Source organism: Oryzias latipes, chromosome 12, assembly GCF_053564925.1.
Source record: "Oryzias latipes strain Hd-rR chromosome 12, Olatipes_Hd-rR_3.1".
Taxonomy (NCBI): Eukaryota; Metazoa; Chordata; class Actinopteri; order Beloniformes; family Adrianichthyidae; genus Oryzias; species Oryzias latipes.
Window position 1 is genome coordinate 851680 of NC_136248.1, and position 22801 is coordinate 874480.

The 22801-nt window shown below is 47.3% G+C and overlaps 3 protein-coding genes across 6 annotated transcripts; 1 reads left to right on the forward strand and 2 right to left on the reverse strand.

Annotated features, from left to right (window-relative positions):
* Positions 1 to 624: 624 nt before the first annotated feature.
* cenpa (histone H3-like centromeric protein A) lies at positions 625 to 16531 on the reverse strand. 3 transcript variants are annotated; one of them, XM_078955550.1, is made up of 6 exons: positions 16412 to 16531; positions 10772 to 10862; positions 6992 to 7133; positions 5766 to 5890; positions 1535 to 1609; positions 625 to 919 (listed from the first exon to the last, which is right to left on the reverse strand). In XM_078955550.1, exons 3-6 carry the CDS (start codon positions 7107 to 7109, stop codon positions 791 to 793), a joined length of 447 nt encoding a protein of 148 aa, XP_078811676.1. In that variant the 5' UTR covers positions 7110 to 7133; positions 10772 to 10862; positions 16412 to 16531; the 3' UTR covers positions 625 to 790. The 3 variants fall into 3 exon arrangements, with proteins under 3 accessions (XP_078811676.1, XP_023816269.1, XP_078811677.1); XM_023960501.2 differs by lacking the exon at positions 16412 to 16531 and having other exon boundaries at positions 10772 to 10886; XM_078955551.1 differs by lacking the exons at positions 1535 to 1609; positions 16412 to 16531 and having other exon boundaries at positions 10772 to 10898.
* On the forward strand, positions 12383 to 15402 carry psmb10 (proteasome 20S subunit beta 10). Its single transcript, XM_004086586.5, has 8 exons — positions 12383 to 12566; positions 12646 to 12739; positions 13068 to 13165; positions 13452 to 13592; positions 13913 to 14028; positions 14277 to 14335; positions 14757 to 14908; positions 15022 to 15402. The coding sequence occupies exons 1-8, from the start codon at positions 12502 to 12504 to the stop codon at positions 15131 to 15133; spliced, it is 837 nt and encodes a 278-aa protein (XP_004086634.1). The 5' UTR covers positions 12383 to 12501; the 3' UTR covers positions 15134 to 15402.
* Position 16532: 1 nt separating the features above from the next.
* On the reverse strand, positions 16533 to 18895 carry dpm2 (dolichyl-phosphate mannosyltransferase subunit 2, regulatory). Of its 2 annotated transcripts, none has more exons than XM_078955552.1 (4): positions 18795 to 18895; positions 17028 to 17117; positions 16849 to 16951; positions 16533 to 16753 (listed from the first exon to the last, which is right to left on the reverse strand). In XM_078955552.1, the coding sequence occupies exons 1-4, from the start codon at positions 18795 to 18797 to the stop codon at positions 16698 to 16700; spliced, it is 252 nt and encodes an 83-aa protein (XP_078811678.1). In that variant the 5' UTR covers positions 18798 to 18895; the 3' UTR covers positions 16533 to 16697. The 2 variants fall into 2 exon arrangements, with proteins under 2 accessions (XP_078811678.1, XP_023816270.1); XM_023960502.1 differs by having other exon boundaries at positions 18531 to 18817.
* Between the last annotated feature and the right edge of the window lie 3906 nt (positions 18896 to 22801).

The window sequence follows — 22801 nt, forward strand, 5'->3', positions numbered from 1 at the left end:
AGAGGAATGGCTCAGAAGTTCTGCAAATAGTAACTAATTTAAGTCATTACTGTTGCAGAATAAAACCTGTTGGAGAACGGCAGAACTGGGAAGAGCTGCCAAGGACGGTTTCTGGGTTTCTGGGTCACCGTCATGAAGGAACTGAAGACCGCAGTCATCAGTCATGCTGCCAATCCAACATATGAGAGATTCCTGTTTACATTCACTTTACCACCTGGATGCTAGAACGTTCTGATTGAAAGCGTTTCCCATCAGGACGACGTCACCACGAAGCCACTGAGGCTCCGGCTGAACCACCAGCGGCTCCGTTAGCGGATCTGAAGCATTCCCCGTTTTCCAGGAAAAGGTTTGCAGGAGGACATGCAGAACCCCAGCAGGGTCCAGTCTAGCCTGCAGTTTTCATGAGCCGGTCCAGACGACCAAAACACTGCATCCGTGAAAGGGCGCCGCTGACGGCTGTGGCGAGCCCTCCAGGAAGGGGGCCAAACGCCAAGGCGTGCTAAAGCCAACCACACAACCGTTACTAACCAGAGACACAAAGCTGTGTGGTTTGGTCATTTCAGGAAAAACGGTTAGTAAATGTGGTTTTCAGTTGGTGTATTTGTGTAAACAAGGCAGATGAAGTATCAAAAAACAATATATTTATTCAGTACAAACAAATACAAACTGGTAGAATGTCCCCGAAATATCCAAGAGGTTCAAATCTAAACATTTGGGATAAAATGTCAGAAACTATTAACATGATGAAGTGCAAAGTGAAACGTTTGTTCCCTCATCCGTCTGGGGCTCCTCAGAGGTTGTCCACGCCGCGGATCCTCCTGGCCAGCTGAATGTCGCGTGGAAACAGCGTCACTCTTTTGGCGTGGATGGCACACAGGTTGGCATCAGAAAAAAGCAGGACGAGGAAGGCCTCTGCAGCCTGAAAGACAGACGGGATGGTTAACGTCTGCAGAGTCTCAGCCAGACGGAGTCACTGCAGTCCAGACATCAACTGCTGCTCCTCACAGCATCAGTTCTACTTTACGCAGAACGATTATCAATAGTGAGTTTAAACATGGCAGACGTTCTGGAGATAAAGTCAGACTGATGATTTGGAGATGTCCAGAGGAGAGACTGAAGGATGCTGAGTCTAGAGGAAGACCAGAGAGGAGGATTCTGGATGCAGAGAAGGAAGACGTGAAGGTAGCTGCTGGTAGAGGATGATGAAGACAGACGGAGGAAGCTGATTGGCTGTGGAGACCCTGAATATGTGTCCATACTTAGGTCATCATCACACAACAGTTAGCGTCTGCCTTCACTGCTAAGGACCAGACCTCTGACCTCTGACCTCACATGCATTAGTGAAAGGAAACAGCCCCCTTCAAACCTGAAGGCTCTGACCTCCTGCCATCGCCAAAGTTCTGCCATGGGTGAACTGAACTGTGGAGGAGTCCAGTCTGTGGTTCTGGTTTGGTACTGGTTAGCACCAGAAGCTAACACTTAAAGAGACGTCTAAGCTGCGCGGTTATCAGGCCAGAAATAAAGACATGCTAACCTCCTGCAGCGCCATCAGAGCGTAAACCTGCCATCGTAGATCATCTCGGGAAAACTGGACGCAAATCTCACGAACCTGAAGCAAAGAAAAAAAGCTTTGATGTTCCAAAAGCAAAAACTAAACATTTAAATTTCAGTCGTGTTTCATCCTCACTGATGGGATTCAGCCAGATTTCACCATTTATGCCCCCATTCATTCTTTCCTTAGTATGGATCAACAGCCCCCAAGAGCCCCTCCCAAACACGGCCAGTGGCGTTTCTACCAGAGACTTCCATTTTGGTCTCTTCTGACCACATGACCTTCTCCCAGTCCGGTCTCTGGAGAACTTTAGACCGGCCTGGACCTGGGCTGTTACCATAGTAACCTGCGTTCCTGTGGTCCCAGCTCTGTTCAGTTCACGGACCAGTTCCCCCGTGTAGTTCTGGGCCGTTTCCTCATGGTTTTCACGGCCATCTGAACCCAGCAGGTGAGACCTGGCGTGAGTCCCAGGTGGAGGGAGATCGTCGGTGATCTTGTGTTTCTTCCATTTTCTAATCATTTCTGCAACTCTTGATCTCTTCTGCTGCCGTTCATCTCAGTCTAGTTCAGGTCTACAGCCTTGTCCCTGGTGTCTTTTGACAGCTCTTTGGTCTGTTTAAGGGTGTGGACAGGTGTCTTTATACAGGTAACCAGTTCAAACAGGTGACATCAATACAGGTAACCAGTGGAGGACAAAGGAGCTTCTAACAGAAGAAACAGATCTGTGAAGGAACTGAATTGCTCAAATTGAAAATATATATGTAATCAATAAGGATGTAATGATCAATCAATAAATCCATTGATCCAACCAAATCCATCTGTCTGAGGCAAGTTATTAATCTAATCGATATCCATCACTATAAAACCATTTCTAAATGATATAAATCTATAATTGATCTTGGAAAACAACATCTGGATTGAGGTACAGCAGGTTTATGTGACTATAAGGTAAAACCGACCAATCACAGCAACAACACACATGTGATGTCATCAATGTCCATCATTCCAGTCCAAAGTGTGGACAGACTGTGAATAAAGTCATGTGACCATCCAGTGTCTAGAATGTTTTAAGAATGTTCCCTTTGGATTCTCTGGATGTGGAAAAACAACAGTGGTGAACTTTAGGAAACTAACATGTGAATGGATTTGACATTCATTCTAGTTTACTTGTTGGTTTGGACACAGATTTCATTTAACTTGATGATCTGGAAGAAATCCAAGAATCTGGAAAACTGTTCAGTAGCAGGACTTTCTGTCTGGAAGTTTGGATCAAGAGGATCTGGATCCACTTTAGGACAGAGGATCTGGATCCACTTTAGGGCAGATGATCTGGATCCACTTTAGGACAGAGGATCTGGATCCACTTTAGGGCAGAGGATCTGGATCCACTTTAGGGCACAGGATCTGGATCCACTTTAGGGCACAGGATCTGGATCCACTTTAGGGCACAGGATCTGGATCCACTTTAGGGCACAGGATCTGGATCCACTTTAGGGCACAGGATCTGGATCCACTTTAGGGCACAGGATCTGGATCCACTTTAGGGCAGAGGATCTGGATCCACTTTAGGGCACAGGATCTGGATCCACTTTAGGGCACAGGATCTGGATCCACTTTAGGGCACAGGATCTGGATCCACTTTAGGGCACAGGATCTGGATCCACTTTAGGGCACAGGATCTGGATCCACTTTAGGGCACAGGATCTGGATCCACTTTAGGGCACAGGATCTGGATCCACTTTAGGGCACAGGATCTGGATCCACTTTAGGGCACAGGATCTGGATCCACTTTAGGGCACAGGATCTGGATCCACTTTAGGGCACAGGATCTGGATCCACTTTAGGGCACAGGATCTGGATCCACTTTAGGGCACAGGATCTGGATCCACTTTAGGGCACAGGATCTGGATCCACTTTAGGGCAGAGGATCTGGATCCACTTTAGGGCACAGGATCTGGATCCACTTTAGGACAGAGGATCTGGATCCACTTTAGGGCACAGGATCTGGATCCACTTTAGGACAGAGGATCTGGATCCACTTTAGGGCACAGGATCTGGATCCACTTTAGGACAGAGGATCTGGATCCACTTTAGGACAGAGGATCTGGATCCACTTTAGGACAGAGGATCTGGATCCACTTTAGGACAGAGGATCTGGATCCACTTTAGGGCAGATGATCTGGATCCACTTTAGGGCAGAGGATCTGGATCCACTTTAGGGCACAGGATCTGGATCCACTTTAGGGCACAGGATCTGGATCCACTTTAGGGCACAGGATCTGGATCCACTTTAGGGCAGAGGATCTGGATCCACTTTAGGGCAGAGGATCTGGATCCACTTTAGGACAGAGGATCTGGATCCACTTTAGGGCAGAGGATCTGGATCCACTTTAGGGCAGAGGATCTGGATCCACTTTAGGGCACAGGATCTGGATCCACTTTAGGGCACAGGATCTGGATCCACTTTAGGGCACAGGATCTGGATCCACTTTAGGGCACAGGATCTGGATCCACTTTAGGGCACAGGATCTGGATCCACTTTAGGGCACAGGATCTGGATCCACTTTAGGGCAGATGATCTGGATCCACTTTAGGGCACAGGATCTGGATCCACTTTAGGGCACAGGATCTGGATCCACTTTAGGGCAGAGGATCTGGATCCACTTTAGGGCACAGGATCTGGATCCACTTTAGGGGAGATGATCTGGATCCACTTTAGGGCACAGGATCTGGATCCACTTTAGGGCACAGGATCTGGATCCACTTTAGGGCACAGGATCTGGATCCACTTTAGGGCACAGGATCTGGATCCACTTTAGGACAGAGGATCAGATCCAATCGGATTGTTCTAAAGGAACTGACATTACGATGAATCAGATCATCCTTAAAATGAATCTTTACAGAATCAAACTCTGCAACTTCCTGGATTTTGTTTCTGTTCTGTTTCTCACAGATCTACGGTGAACATCATGGACATCTGGTCTTATTTAGGGGGGCAACTTGAAGAGACGGACAGATACTTTCCTGACCCACTGTGGGGGGAGGAACCGGGTTAAAGAGGAGTTTTCAGGCCGTTGTTTCTGCATCACAACGGCTGAGAGAATCTCAAGCTAGAGTGCTTTGAATAGCAGCGAACGAGTTCGCCTTTCTGGGAGCCAAAAACTCTGCAGCCCCCCCCCCAGCGGTAGTAATTAACTCACCTGTTCAGCGTTCTATTTAAGTCCAGGTGTGCAGCCGTTCATTCTCTTTCTTACCGCAGTGCTGCATTCGTCGCCCCACCCTCCTCCCCGGCTTCCACCTGTGGGCTCCGTTCGGGGTTTCTTACCCTAAAGTTTATGGAAATTATTTCATGGAATTGTACGGAGCCTTATGCCAATCAAAGTTTGTTAATGCCAACTAAGAGCTAAATTAAGTATGTGAAATAAATGTATTCTACTGCAAGAGTTTTTGTCTGACTGAAACTCTATTCTTGATCATTATTCATCATTTAGTTCTCCATGCCTCTGTTTGGTGCAGTGCGATTCATGTATTGTCCCTCTTTTCCTCTTTCCCCTCCTGGGGAGTGGGAGTGCTTCCAGACTCCAGTTGGCTCATCCGTGCTCCAGTTCCTGACCATCTACCTCGTCTCTGCTCCTGCTCCTACACCTGGCTGTGGTTCCTGTCTCCGGCTCGACTCGCGCCTTTGACTGTCCCCACAACCACGGCTGGATGAAGCTCGTCTGCTGGACTTTTATATATGTAGTTGTAGATTTAGATAAGTTAATTCTTCTCTAAGATTTCTGGTAAATCGCCTGTCCGTCCTGGGGGAGGATCCCTCCTTCATGTGGGCACCCCTGAGGTTTCTTTGTTTTTTCCGGAATCCGGTTTTTTTGGGAGTTTTTCCTTACCGCGAAGGGGGGTCTAAGGGCAGGGATGCCAGTATAGCTTAGTCAGTTTGTTAGTTCATTTTAGTATTTTTCTATTGAACTCTTTGTATTCGTGATCCTTTTGAGTTCATGTTTTACTTCGAAGCCCATCGAGACGACTGTTGTTGTGATTTTGGGCTATACAAATAAAATTGAATTGAATTGAATAAAAAACCAAATAGTTCTGCATTTCCACACCAGTTTAATCTCACGGTGAAGCTTTTCAAAAACACTGAAGGCATAAAGTCCTGCTAAGCCCAAAGTCTTGTCTGACAAACAGACCAGAGAAGTGACCCCCCCCCACTCACCAGTCGGGAGAAAGGTCGCTTGCTGATCAGAAGGTCGGTGCTCTTCTGGTACTTGCGGATCTCCATTAGAGCCCGGGTTCCGACTCTGAACCTCCTCTTCTTCTTGGGGGGTGAAGGAGGCGTCTCTGCACAGACAGACATTTGGTGAGACACTCATTCAGGTCACGCCGCCTCAGACGGAAACGGCTTTGGTTCAGCGTTTGGGTTTTTTCCTGAAGCCCTGCAGCTTATGGAGACAGAAGAACACCCCTGTCAGCGGTCCGGGAGCCAGAGTGGTACAGTCCACTAACCATCGCCGCTCAGACCTTCTGGTTACGGCTCCAATGATGGTTCTGCCCAGTGCAGCCCCCATCCTGCCCCCACCACAGAGAGAACGACCGCCTGCCACAGAAACGTGTCTGTGGTCGTCAGTCGCTCACCTTTAAACCCCACCCCCACCCCACAGTTCCCCCTTAAAAGCATGGTCCTTCCCCCGTGATGGGGCCCAGGTCAGCGTGTCATTTCTCCATGTGGACCTAACGGTGGTGGAGGCTCCCCCCTGAGGTTGCAGGTTCAAACCCCAGTTGGGTCAAACCATCCATGAATGTTGGGTGAAGCCAGGCTCACCCAGAACAGGTCACCAGGCTGTTGGCGCCGACCCGGGGCGCCAACAGCCTGGTGACCCGGATCAGACTAAAACCTGTAAAGATGGACCACCGTGGTTTGATGCTCGGCCTTGGTTTGGTGTCAACTCAGACTCTGGGCTGGAATCCGGATCAGAACTGTACGGCTGGATAGCTCCCATAGTGCTCGCTGTTTTTGTTGCAGCGCTAATGCTAGCTCGGGCCTGTAAGCTAGCAGGAGAGAGCGTAAACAAGGGGTCAAATCCGTCCCGCCCGTTAGTCAGAGGTGAATTTTTAGTGAAGACCTGCCGCTCTGCAGAAACTACAGCGGGGCATTTGGAGGATCCACAAGAGGGTTCTGATCAGCTCAGATGGAACCAGAGTAGAACTTTTGGTCAGAACTCGACTCGTCCTGTTTGGAGGAGAAATGATGCAGAGATGCAGTCAAAGAACTCCTCATTTAGTCTCTATAGTTGAGGTGGACCTGTGATGAACAGGCCTGCCATCTTTGTGGGTGGGAGAACGTGGACAGTTGGGGGCTGAAAACGCCGTCATCAGAACTGACAGCTGAACGCTTTGGAGCAGAAACGTGGAAACTAGAAGCCAAGCAGCCGTGATATTTACTTGCAGCTGCACGCCGTCTCTTTGATGGCGAGGCTTTTGAGGAGGGGGACTGAGCGGATGGGGGGCGACGGCGCGGCGCTCGGCCTTTCCGGCGGCTATGGAACGCACTGGGATCCATGGTTTCCTGTCCAGCCGTGTGTCACTGTGGGAAAAGAAGAAGAGACGTTCAGAAGACCAGTACTCTGATTACAGTCTGACAGAGGACCAGTACTCTGATTACAGTCTGACAGAGGACCAGTACTCTGATTACAGTCTGACAGAGGACCAGTACTCTGATTACAGTCTGACAGAGGACCAGTACTCTGATTACAGTCTGACAGAGGACCAGTACTCTGATTACAGTCTGACAGAGGACCAGTACTCTGATTACAGTCTGACAGAGGACCAGTACTCTGATTACAGTCTGACAGAGGACCAGTACTCTGATTACAGTCTGACAGAGGACCAGTACTCTGATTACAGTCTGACAGAGGACCAGTACTCTGATTACAGTCTGACAGAGGACCAGTACTCTGATTACAGTCTGACAGAGGAGCAGTACTCTGATTACAGTCTGACAGAGGACCAGTACTCTGATTACAGTCTGACAGAGGACCAGTACTCTGATTACAGTCTGACAGAGGACCAGTACTCTGATTACAGTCTGACATAGGAGCAGTACTCTGATTACAGTCTGACAGAGGACCAGTACTCTGATTACAGTCTGACAGAGGACCAGTACTCTGATTACAGTCTGACAGAGGACCAGTACTCTGATTACAGTCTGATAGAGGAGCAGTACTCTGATTACAGTCTGACAGAGGACCAGTACTCTGATTACAGTCTGACAGAGGACCAGTACTCTGTTTACAGTCTGATAGAGGAGCAGTACTCTGATTACAGACTGACAGAGGAGCAGTACTCTGATTACAGTCTGACAGAGGAGCAGTACTCTGATTACAGTCTGACAGAGGAGCAGTACTCTGATTACAGTCTGACAGAGGAGCAGTACTCTGATTACAGTCTGACAGAGGACCAGTACTCTGATTACAGTCTGATAGAGGAGCAGTACTCTGATTACAGACTGACAGAGGAGCAGTACTCTGATTACAGTCTGACAGAGGACCAGTACTCTGTTTACAGTCTGATAGAGGAGCAGTACTCTGATTACAGACTGACAGAGGAGCAGTACTCTGATTACAGTCTGACAGAGGACCAGTACTCTGTTTACAGTCTGATAGAGGAGCAGTACTCTGATTACAGACTGACAGAGGAGCAGTACTCTGATTACAGTCTGACAGAGGAGCAGTACTCTGATTACAGTCTGACAGAGGACCAGTACTCTGTTTACAGTCTGATAGAGGAGCAGTACTCTGATTACAGACTGACAGAGGAGCAGTACTCTGATTACAGTCTGACAGAGGAGCAGTACTCTGATTACAGTCTGACAGAGGACCAGTACTCTGTTTACAGTCTGATAGAGGAGCAGTACTCTGATTACAGTCTGACAGAGGAGCAGTACTCTGTTTACAGTCTGATAGAGGAGCAGTACTCTGATTACAGACTGACAGAGGAGCAGTACTCTGATTACAGTCTGACAGAGGACCAGTACTCTGTTTACAGTCTGATAGAGGAGCAGTACTCTGATTACAGTCTGACAGAGGAGCAGTACTCTGATTACAGTCTGACAGAGGAGCAGTACTCTGATTACAGTCTGACAGAGGACCAGTACTCTGATTACAGTCTGACAGAGGACCAGTACTCTGATTACAGTCTGACAGAGGACCAGTACTCTGTTTACAGTCTGATAGAGGAGCAGTACTCTGATTACAGACTGACAGAGGAGCAGTACTCTGATTACAGTCTGACAGAGGAGCAGTACTCTGATTACAGTCTGACAGAGGAGCAGTACTCTGATTACAGTCTGACAGAGGAGCAGTACTCTGATTACAGTCTGACAGAGGAGCAGTACTCTGATTACAGTCTGACAGAGGACCAGTACTCTGATTACAGTCTGACAGAGGACCAGTACTCTGTTTACAGTCTGATAGAGGAGCAGTACTCTGATTACAGACTGACAGAGGAGCAGTACTCTGATTACAGTCTGACAGAGGACCAGTACTCTGTTTACAGTCTGATAGAGGAGCAGTACTCTGATTACAGACTGACAGAGGAGCAGTACTCTGATTACAGTCTGACAGAGGACCAGTACTCTGTTTACAGTCTGATAGAGGAGCAGTACTCTGATTACAGACTGACAGAGGAGCAGTACTCTGATTACAGTCTGACAGAGGAGCAGTACTCTGATTACAGTCTGACAGAGGAGCAGTACTCTGATTACAGTCTGACAGAGGAGCAGTACTCTGATTACAGTCTGACAGAGGACCAGTACTCTGATTACAGTCTGAAAGAGAACCAGTACTCTGATTACAGTCTGAAAGAGAACCAGTACTCTGATTACAGTCTGACAGAGGACCAGTACTCTGTTTACAGTCTGATAGAGGACCAGTACTCTGTTTACAGTCTGATAGAGGAGCAGTACTCTGATTACAGACTGACAGAGGAGCAGTACTCTGATTACAGTCTGACAGAGGACCAGTACTCTGTTTACAGTCTGATAGAGGAGCAGTACTCTGATTACAGACTGACAGAGGAGCAGTACTCTGATTACAGTCTGACAGAGGACCAGTACTCTGTTTACAGTCTGATAGAGGAGCAGTACTCTGATTACAGACTGACAGAGGAGCAGTACTCTGATTACAGTCTGACAGAGGACCAGTACTCTGTTTACAGTCTGATAGAGGAGCAGTACTCTGATTACAGACTGACAGAGGAGCAGTACTCTGATTACAGTCTGACAGAGGACCAGTACTCTGTTTACAGTCTGATAGAGGAGCAGTACTCTGATTACAGACTGACAGAGGAGCAGTACTCTGATTACAGTCTGACAGAGGAGCAGTACTCTGTTTACAGTCTGACGGCACAGTTACATTCAAAAGCAAACATCTTAGTTTCTAGAAGGTGTAAAGCTCTGCTCTGGTCTCAGACGGCGACGGCCAGCGAACAAAGGCGGCTGGATGGTTCAGTGGGCTGCATGTGGGACATGGGAAACCAGGGTTCGATTCCCAGGGCGTGGGATGGGCTGCATCCACGGTGGGTCCTTAAACAAGACCCTTTACGCTACTCCCCACCAAGTGGGGTCCGCCTGGGTTTGCCCCCAGCTTGGGTAAAATGCTGGGTTGTGTCAGTGCCAACCACCTGTGTGGATCGGTGGAAGCTGATTGGCTGTGGCGACCCCTCGCTGAAAGGTGAACATGTCAGTCCAGACGTCAGTCCCAGCTGATGGACGGACGGGTGTTCAAAGGTTTCAGAGGAAATCCTTCAAACTAAATTCAGATGTTTCAGGTTTTTATGTCACATTGTGGCCCCAGAGGCCCCCAGAGGCCCCCCGAGTCTGAGAACCGCTGCTTTCAGCCCTAAACCGAGGAAAATGGAAACGATCTCCTGATCTCCGAGCCTAGAACCGACAGAGGACAAACAGCGCCCCCTACTGGTCTGAAGCTCAGCTAAATTCCTGCTGCCGCGAGACCTTTGAGCAGGGCAGGTTCTGCAGGACCTGGCGGTGAGGGTCCGCTGATGACGCGCCATTACCGGACTAACGGAAGCGGTTCTAACGCGGGGCTAAAGACCGGGCACGCGCTTTTCCAGCGGGACAAACCGGCGAGCGCGTGACAGACGACGACGCGCGTCCTTCACTGACCGTCTGTCTTCAACAGAACCAGCAGAACCAGCAGAACCTACCCGAGTCTTCCTCCCGACGAGATCACAACATCCGACTCCGTTTCAGCCTGAAACTCTTCTTCTGTGGTTTATTGGCGGTTCTGGCACGAGCCTGAAATTCAAACGTGGAGTTTAACTTTATCAACCAATCAGCATGAAGCAGGGGCGGGGCATACCTTCCCGCCCCAAACACATGACTCAATCAGTTTACAGTTCAGAGATAAGCAGGAAAAACAGAAGAAGAAACGTTCAGGAAGTTATTTAAAATAAATGAAATCTTTGATGAAACTGCAGGAGGAAAAAGTTAAACTGAGGATTTTATTCATGATTCTTTAACAGTGCAGCAGAAACACACGAAGACCCCATCTTCATCTGCAGAGACCTCAGCTCTAGTCCACGGCTGTGAGACAAGACTGTAAAGTTGATCATGGACAGCTGTTACTCATGTCCCCAACAGAGACACGTATCTGTCTCCTTCTATTTGTAGTCCAGGTCAGTTATACCAACATACAAGTCCCATGATCCTTTGAGGCTCGTGCTCTTTACATCCCAGATTACAGATGCAGGACATGTAGGGATGTGATGAAGGCTCCTGGACCGCTCTGCCAGTGATGCAATGATCCGTTTGAGCTTTTCTGTTCAGATCCCTGACGGTCTACAGCAGTGTTTTTCAACCATCTCCCACGGCACGCAGATGGTCAGGTGTGCCGTGGGAAATTACCCTCATTAACTGAAGTAAATAATTTCCCATCTCCAGGATATCAGCTCTGTGTTCATCCAAACATCCTGATAAAACACTTAGAAGTAAGGAATATGAAAGATTATAAAATACTTTTTTCTTTGTGTTTATTTGATTCTATTAAAGACACTTTGATCAGAATGACGGTACCGCGATTTAGCCGTAGCTTCAGCTCTGTTTTCTGAAAAGTCCCGCCCCTTTAACTGTCTCCACCAATCATTCTTGGAGGCTTAATCACACATCATCAGTCTGACCAATCAGAAGTGGTTAAAGTCTTCACTTCCTTGTTCTGATTCTGCTGATAAAGTCTCTCAGTTCCAACAGAAACACCAGCTAAAGCTCGTCTTTGGCGGTGTAGCTTTCCACAGAATCCGGTGTCAGACCGTGGAACAAGAGAACAAAACAATGAAGCTCAGAGAAGAGAGTCTGTCTGACATCACTACATCTCCCAGGATGCATTGGGTTAAAGTGACAGCGTACAATGAGTCCTTGTTAAACGTCTTGAAACCACATTGAACACACATCACTACATCTCCCAGGATGCATTGGGTTAAAGTGACAGCGTACAATGAGTCCTTGTTAAACGTCTTGAAACCACATTGAACACACATCAGACAGTTTTTAAATCTTTTATTCCATCTTTCAGAAAAAACAGCTGCAGCTTCCAGCTTTTTCTGCCACAATTATCACAAAAATGTATGTGAGATCATGGAGGGACTGCAGATCAGTACAGACTATAGAGTTTCTCCTCTTTTTTTTTTTTGGATGCTGGTGTGCCACGGGACTTTTGTCAAGGTTAAAGTGTGCCGTGGCTCAGGAAAGGTGGAAAAACACTGATCTAGAGGGTAGCCATGTTTGCTTTGATTTTTTACAGTGTGTTTGTGCAGGAAACAGGAAGGCCGGGCTGAAGCTCAAGAAGTGAAAGTAAAAGTAGAAACTGCAGAGGAGAAGCAGCACACTGACGAAGCAGAACGGATCTTTTCCTAGAATTTAACTCCCGACTGAACCTAAGATGCTTCAGAGTTTAAATCCCTGTCAGGAGAAAAGTGGAGGTTTCTGCTTTGAAAACAGCCGGAGGTAAAGAACAGCTGAGGCCGTCTCAGGTGAATTCATGTGACCCTGACTCTGTCTGTCCTGTCCCTCCTCACATTTTCAGGAACGCTGTGCTGGAGTCCAGTTTGTCCGATGTCAGCTCCAAAGCTCCTCGCGCCAGGAAGACGGGGACCACCATCGCTGGGATTGTGTACAAGGTGCTACACAAACACAAGTTTGTTGTCTGAAACTCTGACGCTGTTCAAACGGCGCTTTGGGTCGCAGCCAGTCAGATTCTTCAGAATGCAGTGACTTGGTGGAGCCACTCTAGCCTTTGGTCAGCGCTCAGCAGGTTTTATACGACCAAAAGGAAGAAATCCAAACAAAAACTAGAAATCCAGACTTTTGCTTCTGTTTTTGTCTCAGCTGCTGTTTTTGTTTCTGCGAGTTGATGGTTCACTTCCAGGCCTTTGGCCTTTAGTCGGCACACATTTGAAAGGAAATGGTTCCCCGGAGGCCTTTGGATGAGTGTCTGTTGTCTCTTAGGATGGAGTGATCCTGGGAGCCGACACCAGAGCTACTGATGACATGGTAGTGGCGGACAAAAACTGCAGGAAGATTCACCACATCGCTCCCCAAATCTAGTGAGTTGTGTCTGTGGATTTGACTCCAGTGGGTTTCTCTCAGGCACTGACGGATGGATTATATTGTTACACATCCCACCGAGTTGGTTCTGTAAAGAGCGTAGAAGTTTTCATTTGGCTCAGCATGTCCGAGATTTTTGGAGCCATCATCAGGCTGACTCATGAGTAGAAGCTAATGCTAATGATGAATAGAAGGTTTTGTTGTTTTCTAGTGTTTAGTTTAGTGGAAAACCCAGATCCTCCGGTGAACAGAAGTGAGTGAGCAACGACAATCATCCTGTTCTAGCTGCTGCGGGGCCGGTGTGGCTGCAGACGCAGAGATTGCAACTCAGATGATGGCGTCCAATGTTGAGCTCCACACACTCAACACAGGCCGACCCCCCCTTGTCGCCATGGTAACGAGACAACTGAAACAGATGCTGTTCAGGTAAGCAGAGACTGTCCTTAGACGTGCAGGACACCAAAGCAGACGTCTTTCCAATGCTTCAAGTACTCGAGAGTTCAGAGTTTCTGAAGGAGAAACCGGTAGAAAGTGTTCAAGACCACCTGCTGGAGTCATTTCAGTCTGAACGAGCTTCATGTCCAAAACTAGCATAGACATGCATGTGACGAGCGCTCATCAGTTTCCTGTCAAACTTTCCTTAAAGTGTGTCCGACCCGAGTCATGATACCGCGTCCAAGTAGCTAGAGAATCTCATTGATGGATGGATGTCAGCCTGTGCACAGAACATTGAGGTGTTTCCTCAGATACCAGGGCCACATGGGTTCTTCAGTGATTGTTGGAGGGGTGGATGTGACTGGAGCTCACCTGTACAGTGTTTATCCGCATGGTTCCTATGACAAACTTCCTTTCCTCACGATGGGTAAGTGACCAACGTGCTGACGGCAGCAGACCGCGGCCAGCACCTTTGTTTGAAAGCTTTTGGTTTTTTCTGCTCATCCTTCATGTGTTGGGTTTGCTTTTGGACACATTCCTAAGAAAATCTGTCTGTGAGGCAGAGAAGGATCAACGACCTGGTTCCTAACTCCAGAGATAGATCCTGTGAGATCAGCTGGAAAACCAAGAGACAGATATTTATGCTACATTCCATGCTTGTGAACCTGGTTTCAGGATCCGGAGCTGCTGCTGCTGTTTCTGTGTTTGAGGACAGATTCAAAGCAAACATGGAGGTGAGACTTCTTTTCTTCTCGTTTGTCTTTGTGGTGCAAAGCTCATGGGGGGGATTCACAGCAGATGCACAGAAAGAGCCACATCTAAAACAGTGAGTGGAGGACGAGCAGGAAAGCTAAAAGATGCAGCGGCTGTGAACAGGAAGCAGACAAACCGTGAGCTCCATGAGGCTCACTGCAGAGGAAAATCCCACCACCAGCGGGACTCTGACATGACGCCCTCAGGAGGAGGGGTCGGGATCAAACGATGCTCCGTCTGCCAGTGGGTCTCTTTGAGGAGGATTTGAGCCAAACCCTTTCTTTTCCTGAATCTTTTGACGTTTAGTTTGGTGGGGACAGCACCGGTTCTGTCCCGTCATGGACTCTTTGTCCTGGTGGACTTTTGGATCAACACTGCTGCTGTGATCTCTTTTCTATGAAGCTGGATGAAGCGAAGAGGCTGGTAAGAGACGCCATCACTGCCGGGATCTTCTGTGATTTGGGCTCGGGCAGCAACGTGGATTTGTGCGTCATCACCGCGGCCGGAGCAGAGTACCTACGAGGTTACGACAGGCCAGCAGGGAAGGGGAAAAGGTTGGTACAGTTAGAGCCCTCATGATTGAAGAAGTGGTTGCTATGGTTACCGCAGAAGGGTTTGAAACTCAACAGTGCTGTGTCTGCAAACGTGTCTTGCTTGTGTTTTTCAGAGAGGGACAGTACAGGTACAAGCCGGGAACTACGCCTGTCCTGACCAAAACCCAAACTCCTCTCAGTCTGGACGTGGTCGACGCAACTGTTCAGATGATGGACACTGAATAAAAAATGTCTACATCCGGCATGTTCAAATATGCAACGACGTCCGTACATGCAAGAACATGGCTCACATTTGATCACCTCCTTTTCTTACCGGCATTCGTCCTCAGCAGTATCTAACGGATCTGTGTTAGCATGACCAATGGAACACGCAAAGTGAAATGCTTGATCCGTTCCATGAGGAGAGTAGGAGCCGCAGTATGAATCCTTCTGTTCGCACATTTGAACATGTTTGTTTCGCTGAAGTCAAATAAAATCAAAACAGTTGAAAAATACTGTGAAAAGTGTTGAAGTTACAGTTACGGGTTTTGTTCATGGATTCTGGGTGTGTCGGTGGGCGGCTCTAGATATGAGGGTGTGAGGCCGTAACCCCTGTGCTTAGATGACCCCCCCTTCCATTGACGTGTTCCCCCTACCATGACAAAGGTGGATAAAGGTGGAAAGATTTCATGTAATCCATGGACACCAGTGAAGATCACAAATCATTGAAGAAAAAAGGTTCAGAGCTCTGTCTAGTGGGTCTAGATGACCCAACTCCCAATGGTAAAGTGCCTAGGATAGAACAAGAGTTAACCAGTGACTGTGTATGGAGACCTGGACTGGGCACGCCCCTCCCCCTGGCGTTCCAAACAGGAAGTATCTGCTGGTTCCAAGAAACCAGAATCCCGTACATGTCTATAGAAATGACCAGATGTTCCTCAGTCATTCTATTGGTCAGAAGAAGCGTTCTGGATCTGATACCTTTTGTTAATATATTCTTAATAATCCTCATTTGCTTTCTTTATTCAAGATCTCAGCTGACCAATCAGATCCCTCAGTAAGAGCTTGTGGTGCCTGCTGCCCCCCACCTCTAACGTTTGACAGATTTTCCTGAGCTGCTTTCAGGTCCTGAGCTGAAGGGGTGTGGACTTCAAACAAGCTTACTTCTGATTGGCGACAGTAGTTGCCATAGAAACGACCACTCGCACCAACCACTGTCGTCTGGCTCCAACATGGCGCAACCGTATCGAGGAAAAACGGCGACTGAATCGGGTTCCTTTAGCTGGAGCTGGGGGTTAGGTGTTTTCTACGGGTGGCTCACCCTCGATCAGTCCAGTTCTCTATACAGTCAATGGTTGAAACCGATTTTCTACTATTTTAATTTGTGATTTTATTGATGTAGAGAAAACAGTTAGGTAACATGGAGCAAGACAAGAATCCAGCCCATCAGGAGGGTTAAAGTCCAAACTAGTGAGAAATGACAAAAGTATTCAGACTTTTGAAACACCTAAAGACTCCACCCACCGTACTCATCTGGTGTACAAATGCTGCCTCCACACAGTGTAGATACTGAAAACGAGTGACTCCCAGCATCATGGAGGTCAGCAGAATGCTTGGCAACCATTAAAACATCTGTAGGACGGGGTGATCTATGTGAAAAGGTTTATTTTTCAGTTTGAAACCCAGACTTCACTCACAGCCAGCACTCATACCCACAACACCAAGCACATGTTCTGTCAAAAAGATTCCCAGAGGAGGAAAATGAATCCATGTGACTTTATAAAGTTCCATTTTCCCATGGAAAGTGGGACTAATCCACTTTCTTTGGCTTGTGATTCATCCACACAACAGCTGCTGTGAAAGCCCCTGCAGAGAAGACAAAAACCAGAGGATCACCGCGTCCGTCTGGCATGAAGACGTGTAGACAGCGGGGTCATGAGGTCATGAGACGGCATACTGACCTATCATGAGGAGCAAAACCACTGCTGCAATGCCCGGCAGGATGACAGAGTACTCACGAGGAAGGAAGTACTGCTGCAGCATGTGGTCACCGTCCATGAACGGCTGCAATTGGTGCAAATCACAGTATTAGAGTCCACCTTTGTCCTACAGATATTTAAGAGGCTCCATCAGGACGTACCAGAACCACGACCCACACAGAGTAGTACGAAAACAGAGCCAGGCTGAACAGAACCAGACCCATGCCGACAGCCTGATCCACTCCAGTGGCCTGAAAACCAAGAGCAGAAAAAGTTCATCAGTGACCCAGCTTTGGACCGGGTCTCAGACTGCGGGTGCCGCAGCAGTTAAAGTCAATGAGTTCTATCGCTAGAGGAGACGTCATGGGATTCTTCATGGGAGGAGAGCACCGCCATCTTGGTGAGGTCAAGTCACTGCTGCAGTTCAGCATGTGAACTCAAAATCCCAGTTCATTGTGCGGATTTCAACTGTCAAAATCGAGGAAATTAGTCCACGAAGCAGGAAGGCAGAACATTTCACAGGTAAGTATTTTAATGTTTTTCTTTTAATGCTGGAGGGGCTTCATGAATAGAACACATGTAGACATGCATGATGCTGCAGGGCTGTTATCAACATGCTGCATGATGTACGGAGAATTTGCTGTCGACATAAATGTAAACTTTATTGTGTTAAACCTATATACAGTATACTAGGACTAGGCTATTATAATAATATAGATTTATACATTTCTGACTCAGACTGAACTTTTCTTGCAGGTTTCTAATAGATTCAGACTTCAGGAAAAAGTGGATCTTAGCAATAAAAAGAGCTAACCCAGATGGATCACTGTGGTACCAACTAGTGATACAGTCTGGATATGTTCAGAACATTTGTGGAACCAGACTTTGATGAGAGGCCAGAATGTTAGCCTGAAACCCGACACCAAGGAATCTGTGTTACACAAACTGATCACTAACATGAATCAGTTAATCTATTGTTTCTCTTTGTTTTTTCAGGGTAAATCTGTTATTGACTTTTGGACTTATTGTTGACTTATTATTGATTTATTCTTATAATTTATTATTATTATTGAATTACTATTTATTATTATTATAATTATTGACTTATGTATATATTGTTATTATTCATTATTATTATTGGCTTCCTATTGACTTATTGTTGGGCTTTTCTAAATAATTTAAATTACGTTTCAAAGAGGTCTAAAACTTCTACATGTTTAAAAATTATTTTTAAAAATTCTTTGTAATAATTTTTTTTGTAAGAAGTCCTGCAACTCTGCATTTTTCATTAAAGTTTGAGCTTTTAATGCTGCCTGTTTCTCTTATTTAAAAACAAATGATGCATATACATAAATGATATACATATATATTTATATATAGGTATAAATATATATAAAAGCTACTAGATGCCACTAAAGGCAATAGAAATCATTGTCACGTGGGCGCTGACGACCTCACCAAGATGGCGTCGCGCTCCGCCACCGTCGGCCAGGCTTCCCAAGCGGGTGTGTCTCCTCTAGTGATAGAACTCATTGGGTAAAGTTTCTGTGGGATGTTCTTCTAACTTCAGAGTAAATAAATACAATGAAAAAGGCCAAACTGACTACAGCTGCGGCTTCAATCTCAGCGTTTTTTCATGTGCGGTGAATAAAAATGTCAGAGACCAAACGTCCGTTTTGTCCGCATTCCCGTGAGGAGAAAACATTCCTGTCGTTCTTCTGAAGGCCGGTTAGGGACCCGGTTAGGGACCCGCGGATCGTCATTAAGCCTTAAGCGTCAAGAGCTCAACGCGAAACTTCAACCTGCTTTTAGGCACAATTCTTCATGACGGCGGCCTGTAAAGGTCAAACCACTGCGACTGTTTATCCCCGTAAAATCATGTTTGTAAAGGGATTTCCTATAAAATAAATTACTTAAACGCCGCTCACCATTGTTGACAGGCGGTAGAACCACGTGACCTCCGTTTTTCCGGTTGGTTTATGTCCGGCTGCAGCTGCAGGAGAAAGTCCCGTGACCGCCCCCTGCTGGTCTGGAGTAACATGACAAATAGAAAAACGTCCCGCCTGATTTTGTTGTTTTTTACATTTTCTGTCTTGTGGGATTCCTGAAGCAGCAAACAGTTGGCGTTTCGACATCCTGGCCATTTGGAAAGGAATATTTTTTATGACTTTAGGATTTGTGTTGAGATTCATGCTGGAGTCTCACAGGAACGTTCATATTCCATAAATCCATTTTCTGCACTAACCCACTTCAACACGACAATCTGGCTCCAAGAGATCGGCTTTAGTCATGGTGGTCATCCTCAGGCAAAGCTACATTATTCCCTGGACTTATGGACCGGACCATCCAGGAGTCATGGACCGGACAACGCTTCTGCAGTGATATGAGTCATCACTTTTTTGATTAAACTAAAGAAATGGTAGTTACTGGTAAACACTCCTACCAGTAGAACCCGCTCATCCACATTCAAAATAATGAAATAAAAACTATCCAATACTTTCATAACAAATCTCTAAGAAACAGAAATCCGTACATGATGAACCTTTTTTTTTAATCCAGGTCAGAAAGTAGATCATCAAGAACAAAGATTTGTTTAAAAAAATAAACAAATACATTTTCAGAGAGCTTAAGTGTCGACATTCCGCTAAATAAATACATAGTTCAGCGATACAGTTCAGAAAAGTTGCTTTTGAGTTCAAAGATTTTAAAATACATGTTTTTAATTTACAATGCAGTCCCAATGTTTAGACCAGCTAGTTGGTGTGCAAACAAGAGCAAATGTTGCAGACACTGATGCATTCATGTTCCTGCAGTGATAAATGCTCTTTGCTGCTGAAAAAGATCATTCATTAAGAACAAACTACAGATCTGACGGTAAAGACATTTGACCACTAAGTATTTGCTCATCACTCATTATTTAATTAGAGTAAAAAAACTATAGAAACACAATCCAGAACTGTTGCCCTAGTTGAGGCCTGGCCTGGGTTGGCCCGCCCTACTGCCAACTCCTGGGGCTACCGGGTTGATCCTGCCAGCAGAATTCACTCGTCTGAAAAATGAACCATCCAAGTCAGTTTGGTAAAGCAAGAACTGACCTGCGTGGAGAAATGAATCTGAATAAGATAGTCAAAACATAGCCAGTTGACAGTTGACAGTTGCTCTACGTCAATGTTACCCTACTTTTTATTTAAATACTTAAGACTAAATAATAATGGATTGATCTGCTTTTCCAGACGCTCAAAGCGTTAACAGTGAGTCCATCATTCATTCATACTTGGTGATGGTAACTACTGATGTAGCCTCAGCTGCCCTGGGGCAGACGGACAGAGGCGTGGCTGACAGTTGGCGCCTACGGCCCCTCTGACCATCACCAGGACATTCATGCACATTCATGCACCAGTGGAGGCAGGGAGGGTGAAGCGTCTTCCCCAAAGACACGACAGTTGGCTGGGGGGAGAGGGGATCGAACCAACGACCCTTCGATCATTGGACGACCTGCTCATCTGCCTGAGCCACTGCCACCCATCCATCCATATATCCATCCATCCATCAAATTTCAGAAGTTTATTCACTTTCCCACCAGAGACAACAACACACTGGATCAAGTCTACTGCAACATCCCAGGTGCATACAAGGCTGCAGCAGCTCCTCACCTGGGCATGTCGGATCACATCTCTGTGGAGCTAACCCCCACATACAGACCTCTGATCTGCAGGACCAAACCAACCATCAAAACAGTTCAGGTATGGACCGAAGAGGCTTCTTCTGCACTACAGGACTGTTTTGAACTCACTGACTGGGAGGTGTTTAAAGATGGCTCAGACCTGGAGGCCTACACAACATCCGTCCTGAGCTATGTGCTGTTCTGCACCGATGCTGTTCTGCCCACAAAGTCCATCAAAGTCTACCCAAACCAGAAACCATGGTTTGATGGAACAGTGCGGTCTTTGCTCAAAGCTCGGGATGCAGCCTACAGGTCAGGTGACAGGCTGGCCTACAGCAGAGCCCGGACAGAGCTGAGGAGGGGCATCAACCAGGCCAAACGCAGACACAGACAACAGGTGGAACAGCACTTTGCTAATAACAACCCGCGGGAGATGTGGAGAGGCATCAGAACCATCACAGACCACAGGAGCAGCATGCAGCAGACCACTCATGACCCCACCCTGCCTGACACTCTAAACACCTTCTTTGCACGCTTCGAGACGCCCGGCAGCAGCAGGGACTCTGGTCCTCTATTACAGCTGGAGGAGCAGTCCCAGCCTCTCGTCCTGCAGCTACATCAGGTGAGCTCCACTCTGAGGAGGATCGACACCAGTAAAGCCGCAGGACCAGATAAGGTGTCAGGTCGGGTTCTGAAGCTGTGCGCACATCAACTGGCTGGAGTTTTCCTGGACATCTTCAATTGGTCCCTGCAGCTCACCTCAGTTCCCGTGTGCCTCAAGTCCTCCATCATCGTGCCGGTGCCAAAAAAATCATCTGTCTCGTGCCTCAATGATTACCGGCCGGTCGCTCTGACACCGGTGATCATGAAGTGCTTTGAGAGGATCATCCTGAACCACATCAAGGACATCATCCCTGCTACTCTGGACAGCCATCAGTTCGCTTACAGGGAGAACCGATCGACAGAGGACGCAGTCTCACTAGCCCTGCATGCTACCCTGTCCCACCTGGAGCATCCTGACACCTATGTCAGGATGTTATTTGTGGACTTCAGTTCAGCCTTTAACACGGTGATCCCGGACAAGCTGACACTGAAGCTCCACAACCTGGGTCTGCCTGCCTCCCTGTGCCTCTGGATCAAAGACTTTCTCACCAACAGGCCCCAAGTGGTGAGAATGGGGGACTCAGCATCATCCACTCTGATCCTGAGCACAGGAACACCACAGGGGTGTGTCCTCAGCCCCGCCCTCTTCACTATGTTCACCCACGACTGCTCCGCCATTCATTCCACAAACATGGTTTTAAAGTTCGCCGACGACACCACCGTAGTGGGTCTCATATCCAACAATGATGAGACTCACTACAGAGAGGAAGTTAAGCACCTAACAGGATGGTGTGCTGACAACAACCTCATCCTGAACACCTCCAAGACCAAGGAGATCATTGTGGATTTTAGAAGGACTAGAAAGGTGGCACACCCCCCCCTCCTCATTAACGGGGAGGAGGTGGAGCAGGTGGACCACATCAAGTTCCTGGGGATCCACATCACATCCGACCTCACCTGGTCGCTGCACACATCCCACCTGGTGAAGAAGGCTCAGCAGAGACTCTTCTTTCTCAGGAAGCTTAAAAGGACTGGACTTTCATCTCAACTTCTGGGGAACTTCTACAGAGCAACCATTGAGAGCATCCTCTGTCTGAGTGCTACGGTGTGGTACGGGAGCTGCACCGCTCAAGACAGGAAGGACTTGGCCCGGGTGGTGAGAACCGCACAGGAGATTGTGGGAGGACCCCTCCCACAACTCGACTCAGTGTACGACAGCCGGGTCCGACGGAAGGCCGGTCGTATAGCTTCAGACCCCACCCACCCAGGACATAACCTGTTTGTACCCCTTCCCTCTGGGACGGGGTACGAACATCAGAACTCACACGAACAGACTGAGGAACAGCTTCTTCCCAAGAGCAGTGAGGTCCATCCACCCCCCCCCCCACACCCCCCATCACACAACTGGGTCAACGACACCCCCCCTCCCCCTAGACTTAACATAACCCACCAACCCTTGTCAGCACACAGCTGACAATGCTCTGACTGTACTTTAAAACTATGTACGCAATATTCATTCTACATGTGGAATACCCACTCATTTGTGCAATATTCACCCCACTCTACTGTACAGTATTTATGTCTTATATAGCTCCTTACCCTTTATTTTAATTTATTCTATCTTTATATATTGTTGGAAGAGAGTTGCTGGAAAAAATGTCATTGTGC